Source organism: Balaenoptera musculus, chromosome 14 (assembly GCF_009873245.2).
Source record: "Balaenoptera musculus isolate JJ_BM4_2016_0621 chromosome 14, mBalMus1.pri.v3, whole genome shotgun sequence".
NCBI lineage: Eukaryota > Metazoa > Chordata > Mammalia > Artiodactyla > Balaenopteridae > Balaenoptera > Balaenoptera musculus.
Window position 1 is genome coordinate 75,492,489 of NC_045798.1, and position 15,711 is coordinate 75,508,199.

Here is a 15,711-nt window from a genome sequence, read left to right on the forward strand (position 1 = left end):
AATTAAGAGAGGAATAAAAATACAGAAATATTGAAGAGGATAAGTCAAAAATACTTAATTTATTAATGGGAGATGTTGGAGAAAAGGGGAAGTAAGGGTTGAGACATTTCTCATTTGGGAAAGTGAATATACAATGATGTCATTCACAGGAACACGAGAAAGAGCAAGAAGGAGAGAAAATGAGTCCTGATTTAAATATGTCAATTTAGAATATTAGTTTATTTTTCAAATGAGTTTAAAGCCCGACAGCTTGAACTAGAAATATAACTTAAAATCATAAGCATGGAAAGTAAAATAAGAATTGAAGAGTGAGGGGTTGAACACTAAATAAACAAATATGGAAGAGAAACAGGAGCCCAGTAGAGCTGGAGATGGTGTGATCATCTCTAAGAGGTAGGAAGAAAATCAATATAATATGATATTATAAAAAACAAGTTAAGGAAGTATTTGAGGAAGGAGGGAGTGGTCAACAGGATTAAAATTTGGAGACAAGAAAGGAAAGAAAAATGTTTCAATACCTTTTAGGTAGAGTCCAAATTGAAGTGAATTGAATAATTGATTAAAAGTGGAGGAAATACAGGTAGAATGATTTTTAAGTTAAGAAGCCCAACTCTTAAGAGAAAGAAATTGTGTGATGAAAAGAGGGTAATGTGGGTTCAAAAATAGAGGAGTTTTTAAAGTTGGAACAGCTTTGAATTTCTATAAGGGCCAGTGAAATCTGTATTAATTTGTTGGGGGCTCTATAACAAATTACCACAGACTGAGTAGCTTAAACAACAGGAATTTATTTTCTTTCAGTTCTAGAGGCTAGAAGTCTTGAGATGAAGGTGTCAGTAAGATTGGTTAGTTCTGAAGTCTATCCTTCTGGCTTTGTAGATGACCATCTTTCTTTGTGTCTTTACTTGTTCTTTCCTCTATGTGTTTCTGTGTCCTAATCTCTTTTTCTTATAAGGACACCAGTTATATTGGACTAGCACCCATCCTAATAGCCCCATTTAACTTAATCAGCTATTTAAAAATCCTATTTCCAAATACAGACACATTCTAAGGTACTGGGGGTTAAGACTTCAATGTATGAGTTTCAACAATCCAACCCACAGCACACTCTGTTGGAGCTCTGTTTCCAGTAAAGGGGAAGAAGGAGAAAGAAAGGATTAAGGAGGGAGTGAGGTCCCTGAGGGATGTAGGATAGAACAAGATGCAGATGAGGATGGACCATAGAGGAGGGATATTGCTTTAGGTAATTGGGATTGAAAACCAGATGGAGGCAGATACCTTTGAATTTTTAGAGAAATTGGAGTCTGATGGCTTTTATTTTTGTAGGGAGAGGAAGTATAGTAGTAGTTGTTCTAAAATTTTGAGGAAGATTTGCTGAGTGGGAAAGAGGCCAGAAAACAATGAAACACGATGTTGAGAATATTGACCGAGAGAGTAAAGTCATGAACTATGCCTCTGCTGACTGGGGAAGAGACTAAACATAGGAAGGAGTTAATGGAAAAGTATTAATGCAGGTGTCCAGGCCCTGGAGATCTCAGGATTTAGTATTGATTAATTTGAAACATAAAACCTCAGGGATCTTGCTTTTTCTAACTTTTATGATTAGCTAAATTTATCAGTGTTTTATCTTCTCCAAACATCATTAAACCCTCTCTATGTAAGAAAGTTGTTTGTTCTTTCATAGAGGTTAATATAATCACCCAGTATCCTTTTATACCAGGGATGGTTTATGTACAGTATAAAGCATATTTACTCACCGTCTTATGATGTTTTGAAAGACATTGCCCTTGGGTTTAAGAATATAATACTTATTCTGAAGGAATAGAACCGAGGGTTAAAATGTCCAGGACTAATAATGAGGATTGTTTGTTGCGAAGGATGAAAAGATTGCAGAGTGCACCTAGAAGTGGAGGGCAGAAAGATAATTTTTGGAGAAATATCTGGAAAAGAAAACAGTGGTGGGTTTGGGGTGGGGAGTACATCTCACCTACAATGGCATCAAAGTAAATAAAAGGAGAACTAAAGAGAGTGACTGTAGCTATGACTGAGTTATAAATGTCGATTTTAAGTTTGCTTCATGTAGTTTACAATGTTTTTCATCTCCCTATATTGTAAGTTAGTACTGCACAATTATAAAAATTCATACCTTTAAAGCAAGAAAATTAACAGGTGAATTTATTAAATATCTAAGTGTCAAGTGATACATTCCTCCCAACATTTTTTTTTTATTCTCCAAAACTACAACTAGGGTGTCATGTGATGCAAAAGTCACACTGATCATTCATCACTTCGACCACATTTACTGCTTGCTCACCACGGCTATTGCTCATGCGAAGTAAATTCACAAAAGTCTGTCATGAAATATGGGTCCTCCTTCAACCTCCTGATTTTGTAGCTCCACTCCTGCCACTGCTGTCCTATGATGAAAAAAAAAACCCAAAAAAACAATGATTTGATGATTTAGGAAATGGAGTTAAGTAAATCGTACATGCTTATGCTCATCCAGAGTCTTTATCTCAGAGTTTCACTCTTACATTTTCCACCTTCTTTCAAATCCCTTCCTCAGTCACCTTTCTTCAGCCTTCCCTGGATGCAAGGATACTGCAGACTTGACTGCCGAGATGCACATAGGTGGAATCGAGACTCAGAGTTAAGTAACTTTTGAGGGCCAGTGTTAACTTTAAAAAGTGAATTAGGATTTGGGTTCAGATCAGCTGGACTCATTCACATTTGCATTATGGTGACCAGTTTGGGCAGAGGGGAAATTTGTTTTGGGTTAGATGGAGAAAGCCAGGTAAAACTCATCTCAATAAAAAGAGGATGACTAGGGATCCTCCTCACAGCGTATTTGAAGGGAAGCGATTCTTACTCTCAGAGATTCAGTTCTGAGGATGAAATAATTTTTTTGTTCATTTGAAAAGTCTTAATTGAATGCAAATTATGTCCTAGGCAAATGCTAAAGGCCAGAAATACAGAATAAAGTAAGCACCATTCCTAACCCTGAAAAGATCACATTCTAGTTGAAGATATTGGTTTGTACTTGGTTTGTACTTATTGGTTGCTATGACTCAATCAATTATATGACTATAGTGGTTCAAGTGCCTCTTGGGAGAAGTAGGTAAGGTATAAGTAACTCTAGGAGAAGTAAGGAATCTTCATAAATATAATAAGATTAGAACTGATTTCGAAGTATAAATTGGCTAGGTATGAAAAAGGGAAAGTATTCCAGGCAAATGGAATAATATGAACAAAGACACACAGAGAAATGTTTAACTGCTTAAACATAATTTGCATCTGCTCTGAATAGGGAAATTTTTTTTTCCCCATGATTTTTCTCCAGAAAGAAACAACTAATCCTTATGTGGTCATTTAAGGTTTAAAAAAATCCTTAAGATAATTCAGTTTTGAAGAATTAAACATAGCAGAAAAGGAAAATTGTTGAGACACTACACCAGACTGGTGGGACTTAATCTAAAATAAAATCAAACTGATGAGTTTTCTGGTAGAATAAATTACAATTTTATCCTATGTGTATATAAAATACTACCCTATGTATGGAAATCTCTCTCCTAATTATAAGAAAGAAATGGTCACTAATTTATTTACAGCACAATCCCTTAAATAGTATTTATTACAATCATTTCTGTATCTTTCATAATTAAACTTGGCTGGCAACCAAAAACTATAATTAATCTAAAAGCAGTATGTGGAAAGTCTAGATTAGATGATTGCATGAGGTAGGGTAATCAAGAGAAAATCAGTGTAAATTTCACCATTTCATTGATGAAAGTTGTTTATGGTTTCTAGTAGCAGCAAGGAATCCTACATATTTTATGTTATTTACTTCAAGGTTTTGAAAAATCAAAAGGTAAATCACTCTGTTTTTGCAAGTCTATAGTTTGTCAGGAAGAAAATAACTGTTCCACTTTGAATAAAATCCAAGGTTGTTTTTCCTCTGAAACACCATTTGCTGCTTTCTGTGAAAGTGAGAATTTACACAGGAAGTTTGTCAACAGTATAGTATCAGAGTAGGAAATATTTCCAATGAGAGGATGTGAAAGATGAGGCAGAAGAATGATAGTAGGATGAGAAATGGCAAAAACAAAAACAAAAACATATTTTTTTGGTTGCAAAGGAATAGTCATAGTAATAATCACGGTAGTAGATTGGAAGCAATTTCATGATCAGAGCTCTCTGATGCCTCCCTCTCTGTAACTGGAAAAGGAAGATGACTAAATCTCTAGAAACTCTCATCAGTGGAGAAGGCAATGGTGTAAATCTGCATAACAATCATACCCTTGTTTTTCCTGATAACCTTCCATAACTGGTCTCTCCCAAACCCCCAACATCTTCTTTTGTCTTTAGCTAAAGATGGTATTTAAGGCGGTGGCTTGGGCCATTTTGGGGAGTTACAAAGTTTTTCCTGAGTAACTCTCATGTATACATGAGGTAGACATGTTATTAAACTTATTTTTGTTTTTCTCCTGTTAATATGTCTTTATTACAGGTGGGTCTCAGCCAAGAAACTAGAAGGGTGGACAGAAAATTATTTTTCCTCCCCTACGTACACATTATAGTCAATAAATGTCCTTTGAATAAATCACTAAATGAATGTAACTCACCTGGCTGTGGTCTGTAGAATTAGAAGAAAACATAATTACAGAGAATAAATTCAGTTAGGAGGCTTTTGAGATCTTGTTGGCAACTTAGGAGATGAATGAGGCAAAGATATGATTAAAAATTGACCCCCCAAAAGTGGAACCTTGTTGTCGTAGATACTGTAGATGCCTCAATTCTAGGTCACATCTCGAACAGTTTATCTCTTCATATAACCTAATATTTAGTAATTAGCACTTGATATAATTTAGAGAAAAAAAGAGACATTTAGCATTTATCCCAAGATTTAAGAACATACATTTTATATTTTTTCTTTTATAGTAAGAAATAAGGTATTCTTAAATTCCTATGCAGTAATAATACAAAATATAAAAATGCTTTATTATCTTGTATCTTGATATCTTTATTATCTTGATGGTTTACTTCCTTGGATAAAATTTATTTTTTGGTCCTCACACCAGGAGATTTGGACTAAGCTGCTAGAACTCGCTGAGGTTGTTTAATTAACTTCATTAACACAAGATAGCCATCTACTAAGTTCTCAGTTTTGCACCAGATCATCATAAACAAAGGTGAGAAAGACACAATGCTAGTTACTTCAAGGAACTGATAACGTAGTCAGCGAAGTAGAATGTATAAAAGTAATTACATTGCAAGATATATAATAAACACTCTAAGGTAAAAACCCAGAATAAAACTTAAAATATTCTATATCGATAATAAGGAAACAGAAAACTATTTTCATTTTATGATATTGAGAAAGACTAAGGGGAGTCCTGTAAGAATAAGTAGGACTTCAAATCATAAAGGAAATTTGGGGAAGGCAGGCAAAACTGAGTTAATAGCAAAATAGATAAACATAATCAGTGATTAACTCAAACTCTCACAAGGAAATAAATATATTTTGGACATATACACAAGGTCCTATCATCTTGTATATATAGATCACACTGGAGGCTAAGTGAATGAGAATTAATAGATGAATAGAACTCCATCCTGATTCCCATTACAAACTAGAGAGATGAGAGATAATGTACTATCCTCTGCTCTCTTCTGGTTAATCATCACCATCTCTGACAGTTTTAAAGCTTTCTAATGTGTAAACAAGAATCAAGCTAATATCTCATTTTCAAATGGTGTTCAATTATGTAAATCCCCATTTTTCATCTTTGCTTTTATTAGCATGGTAGTATCCAGTGATTATAATGGGAGAGCATTTTTTTAACTATTCAAATGTCATTTATGTAAGGAGCAAAATTTTTGCATAATACATCTTCTACAAAAGATTCCATAGATAAATAATTCAGAGAATATTCATGAGTTTATTCATTTGTTTTATCTATAGATGAATTAATGTGCAAATAAATATTCATGAGCCAATTTGTGTTATTGGTTTATTTTATGATATCCAGGTGTTATTTTTTTCCTCTTTGTATTCAGTAATGATCATTTGAGATTCAAATGCAAACACTAGGCATAGTTGTCATACCTGTCCATCATTAAAGAATGAATAATAAATCTTCATGAGGAAAAAGAAATTTAACTTATTGCCTCCTTTTAAATAAGACAATACCATTGGAAATCCTATTTTCTACCTCAGAATAATTTTGTATCTACATCGATGTTTATGAAGGCAGCATCTTATAAAGCAAGAGTTCTAAAATTTTTGGTCTCAGGATCCCTTTACATTCTTAAAAATTATTGAAAACCTCAAAGAATTTGTTTTATGTGGGTTATATCTAATAATTTGGTTATATTAGAAGTATCAATTAAAATTAATAAATTTAAAAATATTTATCAATTTATTTAAAAGCAACAATTATAAAACTATTATATAGATTAACATAAATAACCTGGTTTTTATAAAAAAAAAATTCTATTTTCCAAAATAAAAATAGTACTAGCATTTCTTTGTCAACCCACTACAGACTGGTTCCTGTTGTTAATATTTCATTACAACATTTTAGCAATCACAGCCAATATGCACTATACTGCCAAATCCAACAGGCAGTCAGTCCTTGCTCTTATGTCCTTATGTTACCTTTTTTTTTTTTTTGCTTTACAAGACAAATGGTTTTTTAAAATATTTTAAAATAAGATAAATAACCTGATAACTTTACCCATACATTAATTATTTCCAATATTCTTCATTCCTTTGTGTAGAGTCAAGTTTTTAAAATATCTTTTTATCATTTTTATTTAACCTGAAGGACGTACTTTAATGCATTTTGTAGTGCTGTCAACAAATTCACTTTTGTTTGTGACATAGAATTCTAGTTTTCAGTGTTCGTTTTCTTTCAGTACTTTAAAGCTTTTTCATTGCCTTCTGACTTACATTGTTTCTTATGAGAAGTTCTCCATCATTATTGTTTAGTCCCCTGTAATTAATGCATCTTTCTTTCTAGTTGCTATAGTTTTTAAAAATAATAGCTTTCAGAAATTTGATATATGTATCCTGGTGTAGTTTTCTTTCTGTTTACTCACCTTGGGATTTGTTGAGCTTTCTGGGATCTGTAGTTTTCATCAAATTTGGAAATATTTTTAGCCATTATTTTTTCAAATATTTTTCTGCTGCTTCTTTCCTTCTGGAACCCCTATTAAGGATATATTCAATTTCATTATTTTGTTGCATGTATGGCTAGGTTCTGATCATATTTTTTCAGCATTTTTTATCTCTGTAACTTCAGTTTGGATAGTTTCTATTGCCTTTACTTTAAATTTGTTAGTTTTGGGGTTTTTTTCCCCCTATAACCTCCAGTCTTCTATTAGGCCATTATAGGGAACTTTTAATCTCAGGTATTTTATTTTTTCAGCCCTAGAAGTTCTATTTAATTTAGTTTTATTGTTTCCATTTCTCTTTTTATTATTTTCTTTTTAAAAAGATCCTTGCATATATTTATTGTAGTAGATGTTTTTAAAGTCCTCATCTGTTAATTCTATTATCTGTCATTCCTGATTCGGTTTCTATTTACTGATTTTTCTCCTGGTAGTGGGTTACATTTTTTTTGTTTTTTGCTTCTTTGCATATTTTATCATTTTTATTGTAATCAGGACGTTGTGAATTTTATGTTATTTTGTTTATAGATATTGTCATCCTTCAGTGTGTTGAGTTTTGTTTTGGTAGGTAGTTAACTTACTTTTGGGTCAACTTTATCTTTTCAAGTCTTGCTTTTAAGTGTTGTTAGATGTTTTTTAGGACTACTATTTTAAGTAAGTAAATTCTACTTTTTGTTCAATCCAATGGGTAAAATGTTATAATTTTATTATTAAAATATTATTAATGTATTAATTATCAATTAATTTACCAGTATTAACATTTTAAGAATTTATTAAAGTAATGTATTGTATGATATTCCATGATTACTTTTGAGATTGATAATTTTTTCATTTGCCTAATGGCCATTTTAATTTTTTCCTTCATTTCTTGTTTGCAATTTTCATAGTACCCTCAAGTTTGGTGATTTGGCTAGGCTGGGAGGGACTGATTAATTCCAGGTTATATGACCTGATATATCCTTCAAATCCTTAGTTCCTAAAATACCAAGAAAACTGGTTGGTTTAATTATCAACTACTACATATGTATTTCATTTGGTTATTGAACTAAGCTGTCTCATTATAACAACTATTTGTAATAAACTGGATACTACTTGGCTGTTTTCGGGCTTACGTAACTAGGAAAACTTGAGAGTTGCCTTGATTTTCTAAAGCTGCTGTCAGTCAATTAGCACAGATATTATAGATCTGGTTCAGGCCAGGTTACACTAAAACCTGTGAAATTCAACTTGGAATTATTTGTCCCTATTAGTCCATATTCTAAAATCATTTTTCACAATGTAGGCTTCGAGAAAATGTGAGAACTTTTGAGAAAAGAATATAAATTACATGTGTCAACAAATAGAATGTAGAAATATGAATGACAGGGCTTCCCTGGTGGCGCAGTGGTTAAGAATCCGTCTGCCAATGAAGGGGACATGGGTTTGATCCCTGGCTTGGGAAGATCCCACATGCCGCGGAGCAACTAAGCCAATGCGCCACAACTTATGAGCCTGCGCTCTAGAGCCCGTGAGCCACAACTACTGAGCCTGCGAGCCACAACTACTGAAGCCCATGCACCTAGATCCCATGCTCCGCAACAAGAGAAGCCACAACAATGAGAAGCCCAACAAACCGCAACGAAGAGTAGCCCCCCGCTCACCACAACTAGAGAAAGTCTGCAGGCAGCAACAAAGACCCAACACAGCCAAAAATAAAAACAAATCAATAAATAAATTTTAAAAAATACAAATTACAATTCAATTCCCTCAATATAGAGAGCCATTTATTTAGAAATGCCTCAAATAACCCAGATCATTGAAATCATTAATTTTGAAAGCAAAGAATTAGTATTGCTTTACATATTAATATTTTATGTTGAAGTAAAAACATACATTACCTGAACACAATACAAAATAATGATAACATGACAGGCTGTATTTAGAAAGTCACTAGGTGGGAAGAAATGGTATGCCATGTTGTTTTAACAAAATGAAGAGATTAAGGTTGGAAGATCTGGGGTTTGGTCTGGGGTCAAATCTCTGTGCTGACAGTTGCTAGCTATACTTTGTAGGGGCAAACTTCCTAGGTTTTCTGTAAAATATCAATAGTTTCTACACTGTAGATATTTTGTTAGAATTATATATCTGAATAATGTGAATGGTGTTTGTTTTGCTTTGTTACAAAAAACAAAGCAAAACAAATAAAGCTCTTTTTTTCACCTTTAAAAAGCAAGCTAATAAAAGAAAGATGTCCTGTAGTCTAGACACAAAAAGTACAAAGAACAATATAGGTTCAATTGTATTGTATGATTGTGACCTATCTCCTTACAATATGTGTAAACAAGACGTTTGCAAGGGCTCATGGGAAAAGTTAAATGAAATGTAAGATGAAAGAATTACATAAATGTAAAGACCAGATACTTCCACAAAGCAAGAGCTATTTTCTCTGTACTTTGTTTATTTAGAATATTGTTTCATGGTATTGTTAAAATAATTTCTCAGAGATGAAAAGAAATTCTCCCAGAAGAAATCAGTGACTTACGAAAACAAATGAAGTCAAACCTTACAAAGGAAACACATATCAATATGTCTTCTGGGTATTTTTAGAGTTATCATATCTTTCTGTTCCACAGTTTTAGTTATTAACTCTGTCTTCCAATTTATCTTTCTATTTGAACTCAGATAATCAGAAATTATGTGGAAAGAAAGGCTAATAAACATAACTTAGGTGAAAAGGGTAACGATTCTTCTCTGGATTTTGCCATGTGACTAAACACCATATAGATGTGTAAAGAACTGAATGATACTCTGGGAGTGTACAAAGAATTGAATAATTTTTTTTCTGTCTTCAAAGTGTATACAATTTAAGAGGTAGAGTATCAACACAGGTAAAGTTAAAAAATAATGAAACATTAGATGACAATGATCACAATCTTATATGTTTAACAACATATTGAAATTACAAACATTCTTTTTATCATGGTCCAAATATCATTTTTTCAACTCTATTAGTTAAAAACTATAAATGTGTGCAAGGTACATAATCATTTTGTGTTTCCCTTTCCTTATCTAAAACAAAACTTTTAACTATCTTTTAGATAACTTATATATGTTAATCTGTATTTTTCAACTGAAAATTTTATAAAATCTAAATACAGACCAAGTATTTCCAATGAATTTTCACATCCTAATTGAGAAGCAGTGAAAGTTTGAAATGATAATATTTTGGATATTAAATTAAATGTATTATTAATTTCACCTGTTTCTTTTTACTTTTAAAAATGAGATTTTTTATATGCAATTTCTTTTACTTTTAAATGCGGTATAAAAATAGATAGCACAGATCTCGGGAATGGCAGTGCCCCAAGATAGAAGGAACCCAGGTCTTTGGATGAACTCGTGGAGCAGAGCCCTGGGACAGCCCTGAGCCACCTTCCTGTTCAGATTTCTATGTAGAAGAGAATTAAATCTATTGGTTTAAGTCACTATTATTTTGGTTTCCATTAAAGCCGCCATACACTCTTTTAACTAATAAACTACGTCATAGATTTGTTGAGGGGATTAAATGAATTAATGCTCCTGATGGGTTTAGAATACAGCCTGCCATACTAAGGCTCAAAGCTTAGAACAATTATCATTCTTAATACAGCTCCAAATCGAAATGAAACTTTCTCCCTCTATAATTCTATAGCATTTTATATATTTGTATTATATAGTACCATCATCATTCAATTTTATGCATTTAATTGGAATTCACTTTGAAGAGTTTGTAAGAAGGCATATGTTCCTTCTCTAGCATCTCTGCTAATCTCATAGATGATAAAAAAAAACACAACAACACTCTTGCTCTAAGTTTTACCAAGACACTTAATATTTTCAACCACCATCTCTTCACCATTGTTTCTACGGCCATAGGAAGCCACAATTGTGTCATTCCACAGCTGAAACACTTGTCTGGTTTTTGTAACACTCTAAACACCAAACACATTTATGTGCCCCTCCTACTTCCTTGGGATAATTTCTCCCTGTTGATTTTCTGGGCTGTCACATACACTTACTTTTACTTATTTCCTCAACTGGCATCTCAAGATCTTGTGCATTTAAAAATTTTTTTTTGAATATGCTTCTCCTCTCTCGTCACCTAGTTAAATGCTACTTATAGTTCAGGTTTCAGCTCACATATCACCCTCTTTAGAGAGCTTTAGATGGCCTTTCAGACTGTGTTAGTCTTCTGCTAAATGCTCTCTGAGCAACTTGGTAGCACAACCCTGTATCCTGTCCCATGTTGCTGCTATAATCTATGGTTATAATCTTTTTATAAATGTAGCACTTTCACATCATTAAAATATGTGGAGGTTTTTTTTTTTTTCTGTCTGTTACTCTCCTTTCTGCTAAATTGTAACTTCCTTGACGGCAGTACTGAATGTACTTTTGTACCTCCCTTCCAACATCACGAGAGAACTTCTAATAAATGCATTAAACTGCCAAATAAACTGTACAAAAATTGAAAAGTTGGTGTAATCATTCAGAGGAAAATAAAGATCACTTCAGCTCAGTGGTGGAAATACAGAAATACCTGTGGAGCTACTACAGAAATATTTGTGGCGCTACTAAGATATGACTTTGGTCCTCTTAAGAAAGAAGACAGGGTAGGGGTTAAGAAAGTGGACTCTACAACCAGAATGACTTAGACTGAATCTTGGATCTGCCACTTATTAGCTGTGTGATCTTTGGCAAATAACTTGACTTCTCTGTGCTTTAGGTTCTTCATCTGTAAAATGAAGACAGTAAATAGCAGTGTTATAAAGTTGCAAGGAGAATTAAATGAATTATATGAATCTATCTTAGAAGAGTGCTTGGCACATAAGTAGTCAGTAAATATGTGTTACATGTGAATTTTGAATTAGAAGAAAGGAGGAGAGAAGGCATTTAAAACAGATGAAATTGTATGAAATAGAACGCAGGGAAGTAAGAAAAAGTAAAGTTTACAGACGAGAGTGTGTGAACTATTTTTGAGATGCAGGAGGTTGCTGTAGATGAGGGGTAGGAGGTAAGGCAAGAAAAGGGTCAACTTAAGAACTCAATATAGTGGATGGGGAGTCATTAAAAGTTTTTGGTCAAGGCATTATCAAAATTATTTTTTGTTTGCTTTTTGTTCTGTCAAGATTGTCAGAGAAAAGAATTATATAAAGAATTAACGGATTGCTATAAGCACTTCAGAAGCATCATCTCTTTTGATACCACAAGCCCGTGAGTAGGTATTATTATATACAATGTCCACTTTATTGATGGGGGAACTGAAGTAAAGGGAGCTGTGAAACAGAACACAATAATAATAATACCTATTTCATAGAACTTCTATGAGGAGTCAACATATGAAAAATATTTAACACTGTATGAAATACAGTAAGGGTCCAATGAAAGAAAGCTATAGGTTTTCATATTAGTGTTACTAAGAATCCTAAGAAAAGAGTATCCTCTTTTCCCCTTGAAGTCCTATCTGATGTAGTGTAATACAAGAAAGCTTTCACATGCTCTGTAGAGAAAAATTATTGAGTTTCAATTTCAATTTATATGTGTTTTACAAATGTATAAAACTAGGCGAAATTGAAAAAACAGCAACACTAATTTCCCCTTGGGCTGAGGACTGTCAGCTTCATGCTCAGTGTGTTTATAAATAAATGTCTAACTGTCTAATTATCAGGACATGAAGGGAAAGGAATAGAATGATAGAGAGTACTTTACGGCTGGAGACCCATTTTCTCAGAATTGCGATTGTTTGAGTCCTTTTGAACATAGAGTGCTGGTGGTTACAGCATGGGAGGAAGGAATGGGTAAGGATGAGAATGAGGAAGGGGAAGGTAGGGAACTTTGTGGGAGGGGGTTCTCCCAGTGCAAGAATGTAGGTGGGTTTATTAACAGAAATGAGCAGGTGTCCAGGAGTCATGAGAAGAGTCGGTCTTTTCTGAATGAAGATAATGAGACAATCTTCCCTAGTGGATGTAGTGATACTATTAGAACAAGAAAGGTCTGCAGATCATTGAAGGATATGGAAAAGCAGCTGTGGACTTCTAGATTTTTTTTTTTTTTTCTATTTTTCCCACTTCTATGTCACTTCACAATCATCAATCAACTCCACTGGAAAGCAGCGAAGGGAGGAAGAAAGAAAAGGAGAAAATGGTTTTCAAATCATCCAATATATTTTTTGTTTGTTTGCTAGAGGCTCTAGTGAACTCCTTGGTGCTTTTCTTTTGTGAATAACTGAACTTTTCATGTTCTTTCATTAACATGCTCAAAAGACGCTTAATTAAAAAAATAACATATTGACTGGCGCATTATTCAATCGTTGTAAATCCCAGGGGACAAGTTGACATTTGATAAAATTCTTGAGAAAATGTGCACCTGGAAATGGGGCTCAGAAATAATGATCATTATGTATTTTTGGATTATTTTAAATTTTAGAGTTTTCAATACAAAAGCAAAAAGTAATTCCTGTGTTAAAAGCATGTGAATTGTACTGTTAACATGCCCATGCATTGTTTTCATTTCTACTCTAGAATGTTAATGTACCTAACATTTCACTTTGTAGATCTGTAGATAAAAGCTGTAACTGTTAAAGGGAAGTTGAAATTCATTCATTTTTTTTAAATTGTACTTTTGAAAAGCAAGTGATAGTTAAACACAAATACATTACAATTGTCTCAGTTAATTCTCTAAACAAATACAAGTATTGTATCCCTGCCTATTTTACAAATAATGAAATTGCTCCAAATTTCTGTGCCCTCAAAAACAGGACCTTGAAAGAGTTATAAATTACAGCAGTTACACATCTTTAATGGTCAAGTTCTTTTTTATCATATAAAAGCACACTCTGGCTCCAGGTATTCTCTTCGAGTAGATATTAGATTTTCACTGTACGTGGATTTCAAGGAGTGTGGATATAGCCTGGCAAGTAAGTTGAAATTTTGTGACAAGAAATGACAATTAAAAGTGCAGACTGTCAAACGAGTCTTGCTGATTTTCTATGATTATTAATTATTAACATATTTTGACAGAAGCATATTAGCAATCATTATCTTACTTATGCATTTAAAACAAGCATTTTGCTATTAGAGATTAATTTAGTTTTAGGTTGTAGATCCAGTGTGTAGTTGAGCTATTAATGGAATATAATTCTTATGCCAATAATATCAAAATTTTTGGTTTCTACATAATTTCCTTATAAACGTTCTGTAATACTGTTTCACGTACAGAAGCTTTTTACTTTCCCTTTTCCTTGTGATTTTTGTTTCCACTAATTATTTAAAAGAAGTAATGCTTTTAAAGCTTTAGTACTTTAAAATTTACTTATTATCAATTATTTCTCATTGTCTATAGCAGTGAAACTCGAAAAAAGCAATTTTCCTCTAGAAAAAAAATTGTACAAAGTATTAACCTAATATATGTCTACTGGGTCAACATGTAATACGGAAATTTGTTTTTAAGTACACTGCATTCTTTGCAAATCATCTCACATTTCTGTAATTTCTGCTGTCTTTTCTTATGCACAGTTTTTTTCATGTATCAGGTTTTTATTTATGGAAAAAGCTATTACAGAACACTTTTATCTGTCATACATAAACATTTAAAATGCTTATGTTTTATCAGTTGATAATTGTTGTAGCAATGCTTAAAAATTAAACCAAATTAATCTTGCTACAGTTTTAACAAATGTAGTCTGGATTATATAGGGAAATAGCTTATTTTACTTTAAGACAAATCCATTAGAACTGGAAACAATACTACTAAGCTTATAAAATCCAAACTACAAAATTTAACCATACATCATTTTCTGATTACTTTGTGTTTTTTCTATATAGCTATATGTAAACAAGTTGATTTTATACATTATAGTTTGTACTTTCTTTTTTCCCATACATTGCCCAGAACATAAAATGATGCTTAACAACAAATTACTTGCTTGATTGGATATCTGGTTAGATACTTTTATTGAAGAAGACCTCAAGACTTACTATTTTCAAATATAAATTTTTAAAGAGGATAGATAACTTAATGGAGTTTCAATTCAAATACCTGTCTATAAATTCTCGTTCCACCATATATAAAGCTATCTTTGTTAATAATAATAGTTATCTACATCATAAGCCTATGTTATAAGGATTGAACAGAATAATACATGTGAGATACTTACAACAGTTCCTGGACCATAGTATGTGCTCAACAAGTGTTAATTATAATTATTTCTTAACTTCTTTAAATCTGTTTATCTGCATACTGGGAAAAATGTCTTTATAAGGATTAAAATGTGTGTACAGCACTTAGGACTCTTAGTATGTAGTAGAATTTATAGTTAAGTGCTAATATGTATGCAAGGCACTTCAGGATCTTTTATAGTAGGCATTGTTATTTATAGTTAAACATGATAGGTCTTAATTACTAAATTACTAATCCTCTACACTAAACTGATATGAAACTAACAAGTAAGAATTGTATCATTTGCCCTCTATGTGGTTATAAAAGAGCCTTACATAACTTCAGTAGAACTAATGCTTCTCTCCAGTT

General features: G+C 32.7%; 1 protein-coding gene across 1 annotated transcript in view; it reads left to right on the forward strand.

Moving 5' to 3' along the window:
- Positions 1 to 15,711, forward strand: part of LOC118906742 (glutamate decarboxylase 1-like) — a 75,782-nt gene that overhangs the window by 34,859 nt on the left and 25,212 nt on the right. The window contains 1 exon segment of the mRNA XM_036874306.1: positions 14,031 to 14,101. Coding sequence (XP_036730201.1) covers positions 14,031 to 14,101 — 71 coding nt within the window.